The 22,054-nt window shown below is 43.0% G+C and overlaps 1 protein-coding gene across 1 annotated transcript; it reads right to left on the bottom strand.

Moving 5' to 3' along the window:
• Nucleotides 1-515: 515 nt before the first annotated feature.
• LOC109889255 (SUMO-activating enzyme subunit 2) lies at nt 516-21,771 on the bottom strand. Its single transcript, XM_020480559.2, has 17 exons — nt 21,478-21,771; nt 20,845-20,928; nt 20,143-20,213; nt 19,992-20,056; nt 19,759-19,859; nt 19,512-19,633; nt 16,077-16,144; nt 15,808-15,929; nt 15,578-15,677; nt 13,313-13,461; nt 13,079-13,172; nt 12,419-12,531; nt 11,994-12,149; nt 11,615-11,711; nt 1,944-2,049; nt 1,698-1,837; nt 516-1,478 (listed from the first exon to the last, which is right to left on the bottom strand). The coding sequence occupies exons 1-17, from the start codon at nt 21,616-21,618 to the stop codon at nt 1,273-1,275; spliced, it is 1,935 nt and encodes a 644-aa protein (XP_020336148.1). The 5' UTR covers nt 21,619-21,771; the 3' UTR covers nt 516-1,272.
• Nucleotides 21,772-22,054: the final 283 nt, after the last annotated feature.

A 22,054-nucleotide genomic window follows, 5' to 3' on the forward strand; every position in this document is an offset into this window, starting at 1 on the left:
CGCCTCATGATCTTCAATACGATACATGGTCAAAAGTGCAGTGCTTTCTCTATAACAAAAACTCACTCATTGACTGTGTCGTTTCCAATTGTGGATGAACACACATGCATCTTTACAAACAGCCCAAGTATTCTATTCTGATTTAATGTAAATGATTGGTTAAGGTTATTTTGAATAACATAGAAGTCTTGCAAATGTTGTGCTACTATGGGACTGAGAATATGTTCAGCTAAAGCTCCTTAGGAATGTCATGTTTATTGTAAACATGCTTATGTTATGGCTTTTCTTGTGTACTCCATTTACTGACAGGGCTGAGTTGACTCTTTTGGACTTTAATCCCTACACACACCTTCAGTTACAAAACATTTGCTCTGAAAAATGTTTTTCCTTCAGTCCCAGGACGTTGGAAGACAAACATTAAAGGGACGTTATGAAACTCATTCGCTCTTTCGGCAAACTTGTAATTGCTATAATGAGGCCTTTTCTCAGTCTGAACCCTTTAGAAGACAACCGTGGCAAAAACAGATCATTTATTGTCAAACCAAAACCAAGCAATGAAAGGGCTTCATAGCCCCCCCCCCCCCAAAAAAAGCACCACAAATAAGTTAGCAAATTGAAATTTGGTGGTGTGTCCAGTAAAAACAAGCCAAAGTACTGATGTTCCAAACAAATACCAGTAATAATGTGTATGCTAAAGCTTAAAAAAACATTTTGGGGTCATTAGATGTAAGTGTTTATTGTGTCGTTATCTATTTGGTCCAAAGGGAGGTTGAGGCCTGGATATGATGGCTCCAACTATAAACCACATGAAAGATTTATAAATAAAGTAACAAACTCCAGAACAATTTCTTTTTTAACCAGCTGTGACAAAGCAATTCACCCTGCAAGTGGTCAATGGTTAACAATTACAAAGAAAATTCAGTCAATGCTTGACTCAAAGAAATGATTGGGTTTGAAAACTTTTTTTTACATTCCTTCAATGGAGGTGTACGTTTACTGGATGAAATACACTGAAAAAACATTTGCTATTAAATGTTTCTTTCAGTCTCCCTACAAACCACACCCTGACTTGTGACATGACAAATACATTATAAAAAAATACAAAAAGCTAAAAGTATTTTATCCATCTGTGATGGACCAAAATAAAAAAAACTGGCACACAACAGTTTTTGTACATTTATATTTACACATGTTTGGTAAGAGGAACAGCGTATGAAAACACAAACACAGAGTTTCATCCTTCTGAAGAGGGGAGGGGCCAGGAGAGACATACTAGTCTAGTGCAATGATGTCATCATCTTCCTCATCGGCAGCCAAAGGCTGATCCAGGCGTTGGCGCTTGGCTGAAGCCTCGCCTGTCTCAGCATCATGGAGCTTCCTCTTGTGGCCTCCTGACTCCATGCGGACATCCATAGTGCTGGAGGATGGCTCCTCCTCGTCTGAATCAACTATCAGAACATCGTCCTGCTCAGCAGGGGCTAAGAAGAAAGGAAATCAAGAGAAAGTCAGACGAGAGATGATCGACATGTACCATTTGAGTTTACTTTCAGCTACAAAATAAACATAGCTGCACATGATTCTCAGTACCATAAATAAAATGGTTTAAAAGGACAGGACCGGTGACTTCTGACCCGGATTTGGATTATTAGACAGTTTAAAAACAGTCCATCTCTGTAGTCAAGGTCAGTTTTGCTCACCTTTGGAAGATGTGGACGGTTCTGCAGAGTCTTTGTTGCCGTTGGCAACATTCTTGTCCTCTTGTGCGCTGGGTGGGGTTGGGGCTTTGTCAGGGGCGTCACCCACCACCTCAAACTCCACATCCTTCTCCAAGTCCTCACTTTTCCAGAAAAGCGCAGAAATACATTTACGTTAAGGAAACAAATTTGCATTAGTCATGCAAATGCAAAGGCCTATACAGCACAGAGAAATGCATCCTCTCTTACCAGTGAATCACGTTAACCAGGAGTGTGTAATCCTGCAAAAAGTCATCCACTTGCAGACGGCTACCATGTCGTATCCCAAAGTCAGACAGAAACTTGCTGTTGTTTGCTATAAGAAGAGAATGGTGCATGATCATAAATATGTATACCTGATAAGAGTATACCATTGAGTACAATACAGGGTTTAGCGATATTAATGATAGTATCATCTATCGACGATCATCGACAGCCATTGCCAATGGTGACAATATTGTGATGTGACAGACAACTTTTTTGCCCAGGGGTCTCCAACCCTGTTTCTGGAGAGTTACCGTCCTGTAGGTTTTTACGCCAACTCTAATACTTGGTTGATAACCTGAACCAGGTTAGTTACAACTGGGGTTGGAGAGAAAAGGACAGTGGCTCTCCAGGAACAGGGTTGGAGACCCCTGGTTTAGCGTATTTGAACTTGACTAGCGCCACGCAATAAATAACGGAGTCGGGCAGGGCAGCTCGGTGACATTCTGAGTAATTTGTCTATTCCTATTTGCTATTATCTTGTTTTATGAAAGGCTTCTAGGCAGGGTAGCCTAGTGGTTAGAGCGTTGGACTAGTAACTGGAAGGTTGCAAGTTCAAACCCCCGAGCTGACAAGGTACAAATCTGTCGTTCTGCCCCTGAACAGGCAGTTAACCCACCGTTCCTAGGCCGCCATTGAAAATAAGAATTTGTTCTTTAACTGACTTGCCTAGTTAAATAAATGGTAAAATAAAAAAAAAATTAAAATAAAGGCTGGCCTATTTCAATAAATATGTTATACAGAACGCAAGAGGAATGTAGGCTAGACAGAGCAGAGTAGTACACCAAAGCAGCGCAAATTGGCCATTCAGAAAATATTGTCTCTCCCCTCTCTCGCTGTCAGATGCTTGGGCCTTATGGCCTAAACCAAATTTTATTTTTATACAGTGCCTTCAGAAAGTATTCATCCCGCATGACTTATTCCACATTTTGTTGTTTTTATTTGATTTATTTAACCTTCATTTAACCAGGTAGGCTAGTTAAGAACAAGTTCTCATTTACAACTTCGACCTGGCCAAGATAAAGCAAAGCAATATGACTCGAATAATAGAGTTACACATGGAGTAAACAAAAATACAGTCAATAATACAATAGAGAAAGTTTATATACAGTGTGTGCAAATGAGGTAGGATAGGGGGGGGGGGGGTAATAAATAGGCCATAGTAGCGAAATTACACTGGGGTGATAGATGTGCAGAAGATCAGTGTGCAAGTAGCGGTACTGGGGTACAAAGGAGCTAAATAAATCAAATAAATAACAATATGGTGATGAGGTAGTTGGATGGGCTATTTACAGATTGGCTATGTACAGGTACAGTGATCTGTGAGCTGCTCTGACAGCTGGTGCTTAAAGCTGGGAGATACAAGTCTCCAGCTTCAGTGATAATTTGCAGCTCGTTGCAGTCATTGGCAGCAGAGAACTGTAAGGAAAGGCGGCTGAAGGAGGAATTAGTTTTGCGGGTGACCAGTGAAATATACCTGTTGGAGAACGTGATGTGGGTGGGTGCTGCTATGGTGACCAGCGAGCTGAGATAAGGCAGGGCTTTACCTAGCAACAACTTACAGATGACCTGGGGCCAGTGGGTTTGGCGAGGGATATAAAGTGAGGGCCAGCCAATGAGAGCATACAGGTCGCAGTGGTGGGTAGTATATGGGGCTTTGGTGACAAAACGTATGGTACTGTGATAGACTGCATCCAATTTGCTGAGTAGAGTGTTGGAGGCCATTTTGTAAATGACATCGCCGAAGTCAAGGATCGGTAGGATAGTCAGTTTTACGAGGTTGTGTTTGGCAATATGAGTGAAGGATGCTTTGTTGCGAAATAGGAAACCGATTCTAAATTTAATTTTGGATTGGAGATGCTTAATGTGAGTCTGGAAGGAGAGTTTACAGTCTAACCAGACACCTAGAATATGTGGACAACTACAAATACCTAAGTCAGAACCGTCCAGGGTAGTGATGCTGGACGGGTGGGTAGGTGTGGGCAGCGATCAGTTGAAGAGCATGCATTTAGTTTGCATTTAAGAGCAGTTGGAGGCCACGGAAGGAGAGTTGTATGGCATTGAAGCTCATTTGGAGGTTACTTAACTCAGTGTCCAAAGGGCCTGAAGTATACAGAATGGTGTCGTCTGCGTATAGATGGATCAGACAATCACCAGCAGCAAGAGCGACATCATTGATGAATACAGAGGAAAGAGTCGGCCCAAGGATTGAACCCTGTGGCACCCCCATAGACTGCCAGAGGTCCGGACAACAGGCTCTCCAATTTGACACACTGAACTCGGTCAGGGAAGTAGTTGGTGAACCAGGCGAGGCAGTCATTTGATAAACCAAGGCTTTTGCATCTGTCGATAAGAATGTGGTGACTGAGAGTCGAAAGCCTTGGACAGGTCGATGAATACAGCTGCACAGTACTGTCTTTAATAGATGGCGGTTATGTCGTTTAGGACCTTGAGCGTGGCTGAGGTGCACCCATGACCATCTCGGAAACCAGACTGCATAGCGGAGAAGGTACGGTGGGATTCAAAATGGTCGGTGATCTGTTTGTTTAACTTGGTTTTCAAAGACCTTAGAAAGACGGGGGAGGATAGATATGTCTGTAGCAGTTTGGGTCTAGAATGTCTCCCCCTTCCAATCTTTGGGGATCTCAGACGATTCGAGAGGTTGAACAAGCTAGTAATAGGGGTTGCAACAATTTCGGAAGAGAGGGTCCAGATTGTCCAGCCCTGCTGATTTGTAGGGTCCAGATTTTACAGCTCTTTCAGAACCTCAGCTATCTCTATTTGGGTGAAGGAGAAATGGGGGGGCTAGGGCAAGTTGCAGTGAGGGGAGCAGGGCTGTTGACTGGGGTAGCCAGGTGGAAAGCATAGCCAGCCGTAGAAAAATGCTTATTGAAATTCTCTATCACGGATTTATCGGTGGTGACAGGGTTTCCTAGCCTCAGTGCAGTGGGCAGCTGGGAAGTGCTGCTCTTATTCTCCATGGACTTTAGTGTCCCAGTACTTTTTGGACTTAGTGCTACAGGATGCAAATTTGTTTGAAAAAGCTAGCCTTAACTTTCCCAACTTTTTTTTTTTATATATTTTTTTACCTTTATTTAACCAGGCAAGTCAGTTAAGAACACATTCTTATTTTCAATGACGGCCTGGGAACAGTGGGTTAACTGCCTGTTCAGGGGCAGAACGACAGATTTTTGTACCTTGTCAGCTCGGGGATTTGAACTCACAACCTTCCGGTTACTAGTCCAACGCTCTAACCACTAGGCTACGCTGCTACGCTGACTGTGTATGTTGGTTCCTGACTTAACTGAAAAGTTGCATATCGCGGGGGCTATTCAATGCAGTACGTATTACAGCCCGAATTCAAAATGGATTAAAAATATTTTTTCCCTCTCACCCATCTATACATAATAACCCATAATGACAAGGTGAAAACATGTTTTTAGAAATGTTAGCAAATGTATTGAAAATTAAATATATCTCTATTACATAAGTAGTCACACCCCTGAGTCTATATTTTGCAGAAGCAACTTTGTCGGTGATTACAGCCTTGAGTCGTCTTGGGTATGTCTGTATCAGCTTTGCACATCTGAATTTGGGGATTTTCTCCCATTCTTCCGGTGAACAGCATTATTCAAGTCTTTCCATAAACTTTCAATGGGATTCAAGTCTGGGTTTTGGCTGGACCACTCAAGGACTTTCACATTATTGTTTTGAAGCCATTCCAGCCTTGCTTTGGCTGTATGCTTGGGCTCATTCGCCCAACCGAAGGTCGTTTGCACTCTGAAGCAGGTTCTCATCTAGGATTTGCCTGTATTTGGCTCCATTCATGTTCCTTCGATCCTTACCAGTCTCACAGTTCCTACCGCTGAAAAGCATCCCCATAGCATGATGCTGCAACCACCATGCTTCACGGTAGGGATTATATTCGACGGGTGATGAGCTGTGGCCTAGTTCTACCCAGACAGCGCTTTGCATTCAGGCAAAATGTATTGAACAAAAATATGAACCACAACATGTAAGTGTTGGTCCCATCTTTCAGGAGCAAAAAAAAAAGATCCCATAAATGTTTCATGCGCACAAAAAGCTTTTCTCTAAAATGTTGTGCATTTCTCCTTTGCCAAGATTATCCATCCACCTGACATAAAGAAGTCGATTAAACAGCATCTTGTGCTGGGGACAATAAAAGGCAACTCAAGTTGAGGGAGCGTGCAATGGGCATGCTGACTGCAGGAATGTCAAACTGTGTGACCTTATATAGACAGGTGTTTTTCTAAATCATGTCCACGCAATTGAATTGGCCACAGGTGGACTCCAATTTAGTTGTATTGGCATCTCAAGGATGGACAACGGAAATCGGATGCCCTTGACCTTATTTAGAGTGACATAGTAAAGGGGTGTGAATACCAATGTAAATAAGATTTCTGTATTTTATTTTCAATGTGTAGAAATGTCTAAAGACATGTTTTCACTTAGTCACTATGGGGTATTGTGTGTAGATGGGTTAGATTTAAAAAACATTTAATCAATTTTGTATTCAGGCTGTAACACAAATGTAGAATAAGTCAAGGTGTATGAATACTTTCTGAAGGCACTGTAAATACGGACAGTCCTTAACCATCTTGTGGCTAGGCGTTTTAAAAAACGTAGGCTATATTCCCTTCTCTCCATTCGATAGACTATGAATATGACTTTGGGTTAGGCTATGCTTTCATCATTTTATGCATGCATGCCATTCTCCTGATCAAACAATGAATGCTGAATGCTAGCTGAGTTACATCAAAGTAGTTTGAATAGCCTACAAATGTAAGGTAGCCAGGGGACTAATGAGAGAACAAACATCAATAGCCTATAGAAACATTGAATGACAAGTTTAAGCTTATTATGAAATAAATCCCTCCATGTGAATCTGAATGGCCAATAACCTAAACTCAGCAAAATAAGAAACATCCTCTCACTGTCAAGTGTTCCACAGACACGTGACTAACAGAAATTGAATAATGTGTACCTAAACAAAGGGGGAGGGTCAAAAGTAACAGTCGGTATCTGGTGTGGCCACCAGCTGCATTAAGTACTGCAGTGCATCTCCTCCTCATGGACTACACCAGATTTTCCAGTTCTTGCTGTGAGATGTTACCCCACTCTTCCACCAAGGCACCTGCAAGTTCCCGAACATTTCTGGGGGGGGGGAATGGTCCTAGCCCTCACACTCCAATCCAACAGGTCCCAGATGTGCTCAATGGGATAGAGAGCCGGGATCTTTGCTGGCCATGGCAGAGCACTGACATTCCTGTCTTGCAGGAAATCACGCACAGAACGAGCAGTATGGCTGGTGGCATTGTCATGCTGGAGGGTCATGTCAGGATGAGCCTGCAGGAAGGGTACCACATGAGGGAGGAGGATGTCTTCCCTGTAACGCACAGCGTTGAGATTGCCTGCAATGACAACAAGCTCAGTCCGATGATGCTGCGACACACCGCCCCAGACCATGACAGACCCTCCACCTCCAAATCGATCCCGCTCCAGAGGACAGGCCTCGGTGTAACGCTCATTCCTTCGACGATAAACGCAAATCCTACCAGCACCCCCAGTGAGACAAAACCGCGACTCGTCAGTTAAGAGCACTTTTTGTCAGTCCTGTCTGGTCCGGCGATGGTGGGTTTGTGCCCATAGGCGACATTGTTTCAGGTGATGTCTGGTGAGGACCTGCCTTACAACAGGCCTACAAGCCCTCAGTCCAGCCTCTCTCAGCCTATTGCGGACAGTCTGAGAACTGATGGAGGGATTGTGCGTTCCTGGTGTAACTCAGGCAGTTGTTGTTGCCATCACACCTGCGGGACAGGTACAGGATGTTCGGATGTCCCAATCCGGTGCAGGTGTTGTTACGTGGTCTGCCACTGCGAGGACGATCAGCTGTCCGTTCCGTCTCCCTGTAGTGCTGTCTTCGGCATCTCACAGTACAGACGTTGCAATTTATTGCCCTGGCCACATCTGCAGTCCTCATGCCCCCTTGCAGCATGTCTAAGGCACGTTCACACAGATGAGCAGGGACCCTGGGCATCTTTCTTTTGGTGTTTTTCAGAGTCAGTAGAAAGGCCTCTTCAGTGTCCTAAGTTTTCATAACTGAACTTAATTGCCTACCGTCTGTAAGCTGTTAGTGTCTTAATGACCGTTCCACAGGTGCATGTTCATTAATTGTTTATGGTTCATTGAACAAGCATTGGAACATTGTTTAAACCCTTTACAATGAAGATCTGTGAATTTATTTGGATTTTTACGAATTATCTTTGGAAGACAGGGTCCTGAAAAAGTCGAGAACATTAGCACTTTTATACAAACAGGTTACCAACATATTCAAATAATGATTGCCATATTTTAATTTAAAAAGGTTTTGATTTATTAATTCATACCATTTCATCCTTCGAAAAGATATAGTCCCGACACAAATCTAGGGTTGCTACCCAACCGGCTGGTCGTTCGTTCTATTGGTTCGGTTGCTAGAGACACGACCAAGTCATTCAGTCATTTTGTTCTGTATCTATGGACACGACCAAGTCATTCAGTCATTTTGTTCTGTATCTATGGACACGACTCAGTCGTTCGTTATAAATGTTCCATTGCCATACTGGCTGGCAATGTTCTTATCCGCATTTGCATTCGTTTAAGCTGTTTTCCAGTGACATTTATTTGGATACATCCATAACAATGAGCTAATGAGGCACGATTTCGTCTGGCATAGAAAATGTGCTCACTCGTTAGGACACTGTTGTTCAGAGGACGCTACCTGACTGGCTCGCCCGACACATTCATTACTATGGGAATGCTGAAGATTGAAATTCTATATTGAGACAATGTTGCAAATGTCGGTTAATACAAATCTCCTCTGTTGAAAACTAAAATGTTAGTCTAAAAGAAATGGGAGATAATGTTTTTTATAGTAGAGATCAAGTTTATAAATTGCCTGGCTGGGCTGATGAGACAGTGGATTGTGCAGTCAGATGGAACAGAGTAAATAGGCATTTTAACGTCATAGAGTTAGCCGGTGGGAACTTGTGGAATAGACACCGGCTGGGAATTCTGTTTTAACCAATCAGCATTCAGAATTAGACAAATTGCCATAGATCTGTGCCATTCACTTTGAACTGGACCTTTTGCAGGATCAGCAGTCGAGAATAGATGCACTTGTTTTGAGATCAAAGCAAGAGCTTCATGTAGGGACGTGTGTACATTTGTTCATATCCTTTGCTAGTTAGTGAGTTATTAGCCCAGTTATAGATAATTTGTAGTCAGCAATGGGGAGTGTGATTCCAAAAAGAGCACAAATGTGTGCATTTCAAGACATCTTTGAAACGTCAGTCAGGTAAAGAGCTTTTTTTTGTCTTAAAGGGGCAATGTATTTTGAGACAGGCTTGAATAAGCTAAGTGGCCAATAGGCAGAGGGTAGAATAATGTCTGATTCACTGTAATAATGGTATGGGAATAATGATGCATTTTATATTGTAAAGTGGTTTCTTGCATCAAACAACATGTTCAGTCACCTTGTCTGAAGGTCACGTGGATAAACAGTTTCACACTTTTTTAAATTGAACCTTTAACTCTTGCAATGAGATGCAGTGCCGTAGACCGCTGTACCACTCGGGAGTGGCACCGCCCTGGTTAATGTTTTTTCTCTCCAAAAGTCTCAATGTAGGCCTACATCGAACACAACACATTGGCTGCTACTGTAGGCTGAACGATAGAACAGCTATTTCCATGTTAAAATGTTATTGGATGCATTTTCTTCATTGTTTTTGATGGTAGGTTACTCTGTTAGGACTACATTATGATCAAATAGCCACAGTAGCCTACTTGACTACTGTTAGTTTTAACTTAAAAGCGAGTGTTTTCCCGCTAATTGAATTTTGGAACATTTGTACGTAGCCTACAGCCATGAGCGCATTGTTGAGCTTATAATATGGACACTTTGGACACTGTTAACAACCCTCCAGACAAGCTTCAATGCCATACAACTCTCCTTCCGTGGCCTCCAATTGCTCTTAAATACAAGTAAAACTAAATGCATGCTCTTCAACCAATCGCTGCCTGCACCTGCCCGCCCGTCCAACATCACTACTCTGGACGGTTTTGACTTAGGTAGTTGTCCACATACTCTAGGTGTCTGGTTAGACTGTAAACTCTCCTTCCAGACTCACATCAAACATCTCCAATCCAAAGTTAAATCTAGAATTGGCTTCCTATTTCGCCAGAAAGCATCCTTCACTCATGCTGCCAAACACACCCTTGTAAAACTGACCATCCTACCGATCCTTGACGATGTCATTTACAAAATAGCCTCCAATACCCTACTCAATCAATTGGATGCAGTCTATCACAGTGCCATCCGTTTTGTCACCAAAGCCCCATATACTAACCATCACTGCGACCTGTACGCTCTCGTTGGCTGGCCGTCGCTTCATACTCGTCACCAAACCCACTGGCTCCAGGCCATCTACAAGACCCTGCTAGGTAAAGTCCCCCCTTATCTCAGCTCGCTGGTCACCATAGCAGCACCCACCTGTAGCACACGCTCCAGCAGGTATATCTCGCTGGTCACCCCCAAAACAAAATCTTCCTTTGGCCACCTCTCCTTCCAGTTCTCTGCTGCCAATGACTGGAACGAACTACAAAAATCTCTGAAACTGGGAACACTTATCTCCCTCACTAGCTTTAAGCACCAGCTGTCAGAGCAGCTCACGGATTACTGCACCTGTACATAGCCCATCTATAATTTAGCTCCTTTGCACCCTATTATTTCTCTCTCTACTTTGCACATTCCTCCACTGCAAATCTACCATTCCAATGTTCTACTTCGCCACCATGGCCTTTTTTTGCTTTTACCTCCCTTATCTCACCTCATTTGCTCACATTGTATATAGACTTATTTTTCTACTGTATTATTGACTGTATGTTTGTTTTACTCCATGTGTAACTCTGTTGTTGTATGTGTCGAACTGCTTTGCTTCATCTTGGCCAGGTCACAGTTGTAAATGAGAACTTGTTCTCAACTTGCCTACCTGGTTAAATAAAGGTGAAATAAAAAAAAATTACTTGATCAACATTTTAAGCTAAACGGTCTGATCTGTTGCACCGAACTCATTGCTTTTTGGATTTTGCTACTCCCGCAAGAACATCAGCTAAATAAGTGTATGTGACCAATAAAATGTGATTAAGAAACATGTGCAGTGGTTGTATTTTGAACCGCAGACATTGTTTATCGTCCCAGGGACAACGGGACACCCTTAATTTCAAGCCCTGGACGGAATTATTTTATAAACCAAAAAAGTATTTGGTTTTACTTGTAATGTTGCATTATTTTATAGGCTACGAAGGGTGGCCAACCATTTTTCAGGAGAGCCTTAAAGAGGCAGTGTAGGCTTGACTATGCAAAGAAGCCAATAAGCAGAGTGTAGCTAGCCTACCCTTTTGTCTTATTCGAGGGTAAAAAAAGATAGTAATGCATTTTATTTGTAAAGTGGCTAAAAATGTTAATGTTAAGGCCTGCAGTCACCATGGGAACAGGTTGGCATCCTCTACTGGTCTCCTTGGGAACAGTCTGATATTATTCTGTGATTGTCTTATACCTTCAGTTTCACCCTCCTCAGAGGAGATGAGGATTGTCCCTTTCCCATCCTCGATCTGCACATCTGGCGCCACCATCCCAAACTTCTCCTTTAATATCTAACAAAGAAACAAGAATCTTTAGCGGAACACATAGATATGCTGATCACTTTTCACTGTGTTGTGGTGGTTGCAACAAACAAGCAAACCAGATTGGTGTTGTATAGATCAACATGCAACTCTCTAAGCAGTCAATATCCATCTGGCTTCATCTCTGCCTCTATGGTCAAAAATGTCTTCATCACTGGCCCACAACATCCATACCAGTCTGTGTGTTTGTCTTTATCAGTCTGATGGCAAGCATGGTCACATGCATACAGGAGCCAGAGAGGCATACATTACCTTGTCTTGAAGGGCCAGCACAAGAGTGTTGTGCACATTCAGTTTGACTGTAACCTCTGGCTTGCTGGCGCACACATAACAGTTGGCACTGGGTGGGTCCAAAGCACATGGAACAAGCAGCTTTTTCCTGGGGTTAGGCTGCTTGTTCAGGAAGATCTAAGAAGACCATACAGGAAGGAACATTGGAAAATGTTTCAGAGGACAGTAGGCATACACCAAACACTCATCATCTATAAAATTATTTACAACCATCATGGCTACAATTAGTGAATGAAATGCTGGGCCAAGTAAGTGATATGCTGAATTTTGAAAATAGTGCCCCATTCATACTGTCAAAGCTTCCCTGAATGTGCAGACTAGGGGCAGATGATCAAAGGTAGAGTACCACCCTCTAAGAGTAGAAGGGATCACTCCTGATTTCTCACCGTGCGACACTGCTCCACATCTCCAGACAGGATCTTCAGAGCCTCCAGCACAATGAGGCCAGCAATGACTGCATTGGTTGTGGCGATTGCTGGGATGATGTTTCCTGCCATGGCTGCAAGGAACAATTTACAAAATCAAAACACCTTAATAGGTATCAGACTTAGAAACATTTAAATGCCCAGTGCAGTCAAAAACATGATTTATATACATTTCCACAACATGAAGGTGGAATAATACTGTGAAATTATGAAAACGATCATGCTCTTTTTAGTGTAAGAGCTGTTTGAAAAGACTGCCTACAATTTCTGTCTGTTTTGGCCTGCCTTGTGACATCAAGTGGTACATTAGTTAACGTTCCAAACCTCTCAGCCAATAACATATAGTTTTCAGTTTCCCCCTGCCCACTCAGACCACTCCCATACAGTCCTAGCCATATTCTTGCTTGAGAAATTGACCATTTTAATTCAAAACAAACAATCACAGTAAGGTACTTAATTGTTCTTAATTGTTAAGCAGATATTATTTGATATCGAGATAAAAAAACAGCAGCATTGGAACTTTAAAGCAAGAAAGTAAAATCAATTGTATGAATCTGTATCAATAATAAATTGTCACAATAAGAACTTAACAGCTCGACATCTTTCACCCAAAATACCCACACTTGATGTCAAAACGGCTCTTCATGTTCATGCTAAAGATATGCATGCGCAAGTTGGCGGCTGCTGTCACAAAGTCCATCGCTGGAGGGTCATCCTAGCAAAAGGAGGAAAATGTTACTCAAATGCAATGCCAAAAGAGCATAATCTTCCCAGGTCTATTTTCTATCTCCACCAAAATATTTTGTTCCAGTGGGGCAGTGTTGATTCTGCAATGTCCAATCCTTAGGTCCTCACCTTGTCCCACACAAGTTCTGCTCCATCCCCTTTGTCAGCCAGCATGGAACGCAGGGTTTCCACGCTGCGGGAGAAGAGCTGGGAGTAACCTGCCACACCCAACACCTGTTGGTCCTTCAGTCCCGTCCCAGTCACCTCCTGGGGACACGCTATCGCACAACCAGAAAGAGAGAGAGAGACAATGACAAAACTAAACTACCACAACAAAATCTTCTAAATCAAATTGGTCCACTGCACTCTCCAGAAGCTTGGAGCAATATAATATATACTGAACAAAAATATAAACTCAACCATTTCAAAGATTTTACTGACTTACAGTTCATATAAGGAAATCAGTCATTTGAAATAAATAAATTAGGCCCTAATCTATGGATTTCACATGACTGGGGGATACAGACATGCATTTGTTGGTCAGATACCTGTTAAATTTTTTGTTTTTTTTTTAAATGTAGGGGCGTCGATCAGAAAACCAGTCAGTATCTAGTGTGACCCCCATTTGCCTCATACAGTTCGACATCTCCTTCACAGAGTTGATCAAGCGGTTGATTGTGGCCTGTGGTCCCACTCCTCTTCAATTGGTGTGCTTAATTGCTGGATATTGGCAGGAACTGGAAAACGCTGTCGTACACGTCAATCCAGAGTAGAATTAGACCGATTAATCGGCATGGTCGATCCCAAGTTTTCATAACAATCGGTAATCCGCATTTTTGGATGCCGATTATGGCCGATTACATTGCATTCCACGAGGAAACTGCGTGGCAGGCCGTAACGAGAGTGCAGCAAGGAGCCAATGTAAGCTGCTAGCATTAAACTTATCGTATAAAAAACAATCAAACATAATCACTAGTTAACTACACATGGTTGATGATATTACAAGGCTAACTAGCTTGTCCTGCGTTGCATATAATCAATGCGGTGCCTGTTAATTTATCATCGAATCACAGCCTACTTCACCAAACGGGTGATGATTTAACAAAAGCGCATTCATGAAAAAAGCACAATCGTTGCACGAATATACCTAACCATAAACATCAATGCCTTTCTTAAAATCAATACACAAGTATATATATTTTTTAAACCTGCATACTTAGTTAAAAGAAATTCATGTTAGCAGGCAATATTAAGTAGGGAAATTGTGTCACTTCTCTTGCGTTCATTCAGAGTCATGTTAAATGCAACCGTTTGGGCCGTCTGGCTCGTTGCGAACTGTGAACTAATTTGCCAGAGCATTACATAATTATGACATAACATTGAAGGTTGTGCAATGTAACAGCAATATTTAGACTTAGGGTTGCTGCCCGTTTCATAAAATACGGAACGGTTCCGTATTTCATTGAGAGAATAAACATTTTGTTTACGAAATTATAGTTTCCGGATTTGACCACAATGTATTTCTGTGTTTATTATATTATAATTAAGTCTATGATTTGATAGAGCAGTCTGAGCGGTGGTAGGCGGCAGCAGGCTCGTAAGCATTCATTCAAACTTTAATGCATTTGTCAGCAGCTCTTAGCAATGCTTGCATCACAGCGCTGTTAATGACTTCAAGCCGGTCAACTCCTGAGATTAGGCTGGAAATACTAAAGTGTCTATTAGAACATCCAATAGTCAAAGGTATATGAAATACAAAATGATATAGCGAGAAATAGTCTTATAATTCCTATAATAACTACAACTGGGAATATTGAACCACCAGCATTCATATGTTCGCATGTTCTGAGCAAGGAACTTAAATGTTGGCTTTTTTACATGGCACGTAGAGCACTCGTAACATCTGCAAATCGCTCTCCCACACGACGCCATGCACGTGGTCTGCAGTTGTGAGGCCAGTTGGACGTACTGCTAAATTATCTAAAACGACGTTGGAGACAGCTTATGGTAGAGAAATTAACATTAAAATCTCTGGCAACAGAGCTGGCAGGCATTCCTTCAGTCAGTATGCCAATTGCATAATCCCTCAACTTGAGACTTCTGTGGCATTTGTGACAAAAAAGCACATTTTAAGAGAGGCCTTTTATTGTTCCTAGCACACGGTGTACCTGTGTAATGATCATGCTGTTTAACCAGCTTCTTGATATGCCACACCTGTCAGGTGGATGGGTTATCTTGGCAAAGGAGAAATTCTCACTAACAGATTTAAACAAATTTGTGCACAAAATTTGAGAGAAATAAGCTTTAATTTTATCTCTGCTCATGAAACATGGGACCAACATAATACACAATGCGTTTATATTTTTTGTTCAGTGTAGGATGCTAATATCTTACCAAGTTTCTGAATCTCAAGCCAATCCAGAGGGAGTGGCGCTTTCCTCTTCTTCCACAGCTTATCCATGGTCAGGAGGTACTGGATGTCATCTTTGAAAAGCTGGAGGACCACACAAAGCAAATGGCTATTAGCCAAAGTCAAGGGGCTAATAAGCTTGTTGACAACAAGACAAGGGGACACTTTCACTTAAGCAGTCCTTTAGTGAATGCTTGTTCACACTAAAGCCTACCTTGTTGAAGAGTTTGACTGCGTCGTAGCCTGTGGATCGTGCCCAGTCCTTGGTGGACACCCGTTTGATGTCTCCATCCTGATCAGATGCTGTGGCTCGGGCTTCAGTGTCTGCAGGGTTCCCTGAGAAAAGGAGACAAGAGACCTCAATGAAAACCAGTGTACACAGCAGCCTTTTACTGCAAACGTGTCAGTGCATCTTACCCCTCTGGTCTATGGAGAGCAGGGAGGTGGCAGTATTAGAATTCTCTAGTGTTGCGCTCTACTCACATGAAAGCTCTGGGTCAGCGGTGTCAGGGGACACCTCCTGATCTGCATCCTCCTCTCCAAAGAGCTGGCTGAGGTGGAGATTAAAATTGTCATTATCATGGGCTTAATCTCAACCTCCCAGCAATAAAACATATCTCTGCAAGCAACACCAACACTCACTTAGGATGAAGATAACAATCACAACCTATTCCTCATTGGTTTACAACTAGTGAGATACATAAAAGTTATCTTCCAAGATGGCGCAGCAGTAAGACGCGTTTGTTTTTCGGCCCATGTAAATATTCAATATTTTTCTGGGGTTTTGTGTACAATTCAAATCTCTTTTTCCCCCATTTCGAATTAAATATACCTTCATGCAACCCGCCTCACACAAGGATCTGCTATTTTTTAGACCTTATAACTAGAACCTCCACCAGCAGCTAGCCAGCTAATTAGCTACTAGCCATTTAGTCATTGTTAGCCACTGCTAGCGGTCTTAACCTTTAGCTCGGACTCCAGACGCTTTAGCCCGGATAGCCTGGATAATACCTGCCAGTCTGCACAGCACAATATCAGCCCTGAGCATATCGGACTGCTTTTTCCCCCACTACATCCCCGGATTCCTGACGCAAGCTCTGGACCATTACACCGGATCTTCGCAGCTAGCTAGTTGCTACCGAGTGGCTATCGTCCTTGTCCAGAAGCATGCACCAGTTAGCCTCAAGCTAGGCCCATCTCCCGGCTAGCAAACGAAGTACACCAACCACAATACCTCTTGCCAATTGGCCTGGACCCTTTGTCGACATGGAGCCCCGCCGATCCATCACGACTGGTCTGCTGATGTAAATCGGCCCCTGCGCTCGCCATTTACCCGTTGTTATTGTCCTAGCGGTTTACTCATTGTTGTCTCACCCTTTGTTGTCTTAGCTCTCCCAATCAACACCCGTGATTGCTTTATGCCTTTCTCTTAATGTCAATATGCCTTGAATACTGTTGTTTAGGGCAGCTCTCATTGTTTTATTTTATTGCAGAGCCCCTAGTCCTGCTCAACATGCCTCAGATAGCCCCCTTGTCCTACCCCCCACACATGCAGAGACCACACCTAGCCTAACTGGCACCTCCAGAGATGCAACCTCTCTCATCCCCACTGTACTCGCACCCTACCATACCCTTGTCTGTACACTATGCCCTGAATCTATCCTACCATGCCCAGAAATCTGCTCCTTTTATTCTCTGTTCCCAAAGCACTAGATGGCCAGTTCTTATAGCCTTTAGCCGTACCCTCATCCTACTCCTCCTCTGGTGATGTAGAGGTTAACCAAGGCCCTGTGTGCAACAGTAAAAGCCTTGGGTTCATGCATGTTAACATCAGAAGCCTCGTCCTTAAGTTTGCTTTATTCACCGCTTTAGCACACATCGCCAACCCTGATGTCCTAGCCGTGTCTGAAACTTGGCTTAGGAAGGCCACCAAAAATTCTGAAATTTCCATCCCCAATTACAACATTTTCCTTCAAGACAGAACTGCTAAAGTGGGCGGAATTGCAATCTACTGTAGAGATTGCCTGCATAGTTCGGTCATACTATCCAGGTCTATGCCCAAACAGTTTGAGCTTCTACTTTTAAAGATCCATCTCTCCAGAAATAAGTGCCTCACTGTTGCCGCTTGTTATAGATCCCCCCTCAGCTCCCAGCTGTGCCCTGGACACCATATGTGATTGATTGCACCCCATCTATCGTCAGTGTTCATACTGCTGGGTGACCTAAATTGGGATATGCTTAATACCCCAGCCATCCTACAATCTAAGCTAGATGCCCTCAATCTCACAAATTATCAAGGAACCTACCAGGTATAACCCCAAATCCGTAAACATGGGCACCCTCATAGATATCATCCTGACCAACTTGCATTCTAAATACACCTCTGCTGTCTTCAACCAGGATCTCAGCGATCACTGCCTGCGTCCGTTATGGGTCCGCGGTCAAACGACCACTCCTTATCACTGTCAAATGCTCACTTCTACGAGCAGGCCTTTCTAATCGACCTGGCCCAGGTATCCAGGAAGGATAATGACCTCGTCCCGTCAGTAGAGGATGCCTGGTTGTTCTTTAAAAAGTGCTTTCCTCACCATCTTAAATAAGCATGCCCCTTTCAAAAAATGTTGAACTAAGAACAGATATAGCCCATGGTTCACTCCAGGCTTGACTGCTCTTGACCAGCACAAAAACACCCTGTGGCGTACTGCAGTAGCTTCAAATAGTCCGGAGGGCCTGTTGTACAGACCTCTGGCAGTCTATGGGGGTTCTTCTTTGGACACTATTTAACAAACCTCCAAACAAGCTTCAATGCCATACAACACTCTTTCCGTGGCCTCCAACTGCTCTTAAATGCTAGTAAAATGAAAGGCATGCTCTTCAACCAATCGCTGGCCGCACCCGCTCACCCAGCATCACTACTCTGGAGGGTTCTGACTTAGAATATGTGGACAACTATAAATACCTAGGCGTCTGGCTAGACTGTAAACTCTCCTTCCAGACTCATATTAAGCATCTCCAATCCAAAATGAAATCTAGAATCGGCTTCCTATTTCGAACAAATGCTTCACTCATGCTGCCAAACATATCCTCACAAAACTGACTATCCTACCGATCCTCGACGATGTCATTTACAAAATAGCCTCCAACACTCTACTCAGCCAATTGGATGCAGTCTATCACAGTGCCATCCGTTTGGTCACCAAAGCCCCATATACTACCCACCACTGCGACCTGTATGCTCTCATCGGCTGGCCGTCACTACATATTCGTTGCCAAACCCACTGGCTCCAGGTCATCTATAAGTCTGTGCTAGGTAAAGTTCCACCTTATCTCAGCTCACTGGTCACCATAGCAACACCCACCCGTAGCACTTGCTCCAGCAGGTATATTTCACTGGTCATCCCCAAAGCCAACACCTCTTTGGCCGCCTTTCCTTCCAGTTCTCTGCTACCAATGACTGGAATTAATTGCAAAAATCACTGAAGCTGGAGATTCTTATCTTCCTCACTAACTGGAACGTCAGCTGTCAGAGCAGCTTACCGATCGCTGCAGCTGTACACAGCCCATCCAACCAACTACCTACCTCATCCCCATATCTGCTCTTTTGCACACCAGTATTTCTACTTGCAAATCCTCATCTGCACATATATCACTCCAGTGTAAATTGCTAAATTGTAATTACTTCGCCACTATTGGCCTATTTATTGCCTTACCTCATTTGCAGATACTGTATACAGAATTGTATATTGTGTTATTGACTGTACATTTGTTTATTCAATGTGTAACTCTGTCGCACTGCTTTGCTTTATCTTGGCCAGGTCGCAGTTGTAAATGAGAACTTGTTCTCAACTGGCCTACCTGGTTAAATAAAGGTGATATAAATAAAAAATACATTTAAAAAAGCACTTCAACAACACTTACTTGAACAGGTACTTGGCCCACACAATGCAGTGTATAGGCTCAGAGGGGGTGTTGCGAATGGTACAACCAGGGAAGGTTTTCTGTGTGGGTTTGGGCTGGCACTCATAACACTCAGTAAGACCCTATAGTGTGGGAAATCAAGGAGAGAGAGGTGATTATTTCACTCTGTATCTAATGAATTTTTACTGCACTGAACATGACCATGCTTCTAATTGGCATCCACAGGTTGTTTTCATCCGTGTCTTACCTTCTTAATAACGGTCACCTGCCCAAGGTAGCCAGCTGTGCCACTCTCAATAAGGGGAATGTCAGCTGCAAGACACATCCTGTTCACATGGTTACGAGCCGCTGCAAGGAAGAAAAGATTCAGCTGGCGTTAAGACCAGGACCACACCAGGGAAAAGATACCAAATGTACTCTACAGACAGAATAGGGGTAGGGAAAGAGGGTATAATTAGGGGGAAGTAGATATTACTATACCTCGATTGTCCAAAGCATTCATGACAAGCATGAAGTTCCTGAAGAATTCCACATTGTACTCTGGGCTGTGAAGGACAAACATACCAAACATTAAACAGGATCATGGACTTTAAGTTCTCACACCGGCAACTCACAACACTAGTTGACTTACTTCATGATGCTGTCATGATAGGCTGTAATGTTGGCAGTGGGACAGAATTGCAGCACACTCTCTTTTGCCACCTGCAAGACAGACAGACGTAAGTTCACAAATAGTATTTAGATTGTGTACAGCATACACGGAGTGTACAAAACATTAGGAACATCTACTCTTTCCAGGTGAAAGCTATGATCCCTTATTGATGTCACTTGTTTAATCCACTTCAAATCAGTGTAGATGAAGAGGAAGAGACAGGTGAATGAAGGATCTTTAAGCTTTGAGACATGAATTGTGTATGTGTGCCATTCAGAGAGTGAATGGGCAAGAAAAAATATTTAAGTGCCTTTGAATTGGCTATGGTTGTAGGTGCCAGGCGCACCTGTTTGAGTGTCAAGAACTGCAACGCTGCCGGGTTTTTCACACAACAGTTTCCAGTGTATATCAAGAATGGTCCACAATCCAAATGACATCCAGCCAACTTGACACAACTGTGGAAAGCATTGGAGTCAACAAGGTACTGCATCCCTGTGGAACGTTTGACACCTTGTAGAGTCCATGCCCTGACGAATTGAGGCTGAACAGCCTCAGGGCAAAAGGGGGTACAACTTAATATTAGGAAGGTGTTCCTAATGTTTTGTAAACTCAGTGTATTTTAGAATGCAAGACCAAGTGATCTCATGTTTGTGAAAGAACAACAAAGCATCTGTCAGCTACCTGCGCCTTGGACTTCCCCACATGTTTCTTCTGGAACAGGAACTGTCTGTTCAGGTTGCTCACATCAATAATGTCCAGATCAATCTATAAAAGAGACATAGCAAATCGAAGTTAAAACACAATTACTGATACAAAAAATGCAATTAATAAGATCAAGACAGGTTCACAAAAAAGTTGGACGTGGTATGAAAGACTTCGCTACAAACTGTATAACGTTAGCTACCTACCTACCGTACGTTATTATATATCTAGCTAGCTGCATTGTAGTTTACATTGCTTATCACAAATCACCAGCATTGCTAGCAGCTAGCTAATTAGCCTTCAAGCATACCGGTATGGACAGCTTAGCATTGTCTAGCTAACGTTAGCAGACCACAAAGAGGTCGTGACAACATGGCGCGCAATTGAAATTCTGGACGAAGTGACCTAAATGTTGTTTTTTTATATACATGCATGTAACTAGCTAGCTATATAACTACAATGCTAACTCCACCACTTACATATAGCCAGGCTCATGTGAAAATGTTCTAATATATACACTTATTTCAGACTAGCTAGCATGCCAGGCCTTTCACACTTCAGCCTGTAGGCTGCACAAAGACCCAGCAAATGTCCGCCCCCTGCACGACTTACCACTTCTATATTTTTGAAGCCGGTGAGTACAAGATTTTTCAAGAGCTCGCAACCAATTCCTCCAGCTCCGACCACCAGCACCCGGCAAGCGGATAAGGAATCAGCGAGCTCTTTTCGGAGAGACCCCACTAGTTGTACCATTGTTGATCAGAAAAATACAGAAACTGCAGTAGACCAGAAGAGAGAGGAGCTAGCTATGTGGCTAGCAGCAGGCACCACCTCCTCACTCCGATAAGGGGGCCCTTCGATATAAGCGCACAAAGACTGATCAAACACTCTGCCTATAGTGCCGCCTTCTGGAGAGGCGAGGTTTAGGCTTTTGAGTTGAGTTCGTTGAGTTTCCTTCTCTGACAGTACAGTGCTGAACTGCACACCAAAACCATGACCAAAATAGGCTTTGTTTCTGCCTTTCTCACTATGTGGGTGGGAAAATATTGTGGGATACCAGTTTTGATGATATAGCTAGTTCAAGATAGTGCAGTGGCAAATGAATTCCATTCAGATTGACAAAAACATCCAGTCAAGCTAAAACAAGTAGTCATGATGAAAATGATTGAGAGCCAGAGTATCACTGACA

This window comes from Oncorhynchus kisutch, linkage group LG4 (genome assembly GCF_002021735.2).
Source record: "Oncorhynchus kisutch isolate 150728-3 linkage group LG4, Okis_V2, whole genome shotgun sequence".
In the NCBI taxonomy this organism is placed as follows: domain Eukaryota; kingdom Metazoa; phylum Chordata; class Actinopteri; order Salmoniformes; family Salmonidae; genus Oncorhynchus; species Oncorhynchus kisutch.

What these genes read in the sequence shown, in the direction of transcription:
- LOC109889255 (XM_020480559.2), bottom strand. Translation starts at nt 21,618, where the DNA reads ATGGTACAACTAGTGGGGTCTCTCCGAAAAGAGCTCGCTGATTCCTTA. An exon ending in CGCTGACCCAGAGCTTTCAT is followed by an intron (nt 15,930 to 16,076) that starts GTGAGTAGAGCG and finishes TCCTTTTCTCAG; the next exon opens with GGAACCCTGCAGACACTGAA. An exon ending in TGAGGAGGGTGAAACTGAAG is followed by an intron (nt 2,050 to 11,614) that starts GTATAAGACAAT and finishes CTCTTCTTATAG; the next exon opens with CAAACAACAGCAAGTTTCTG.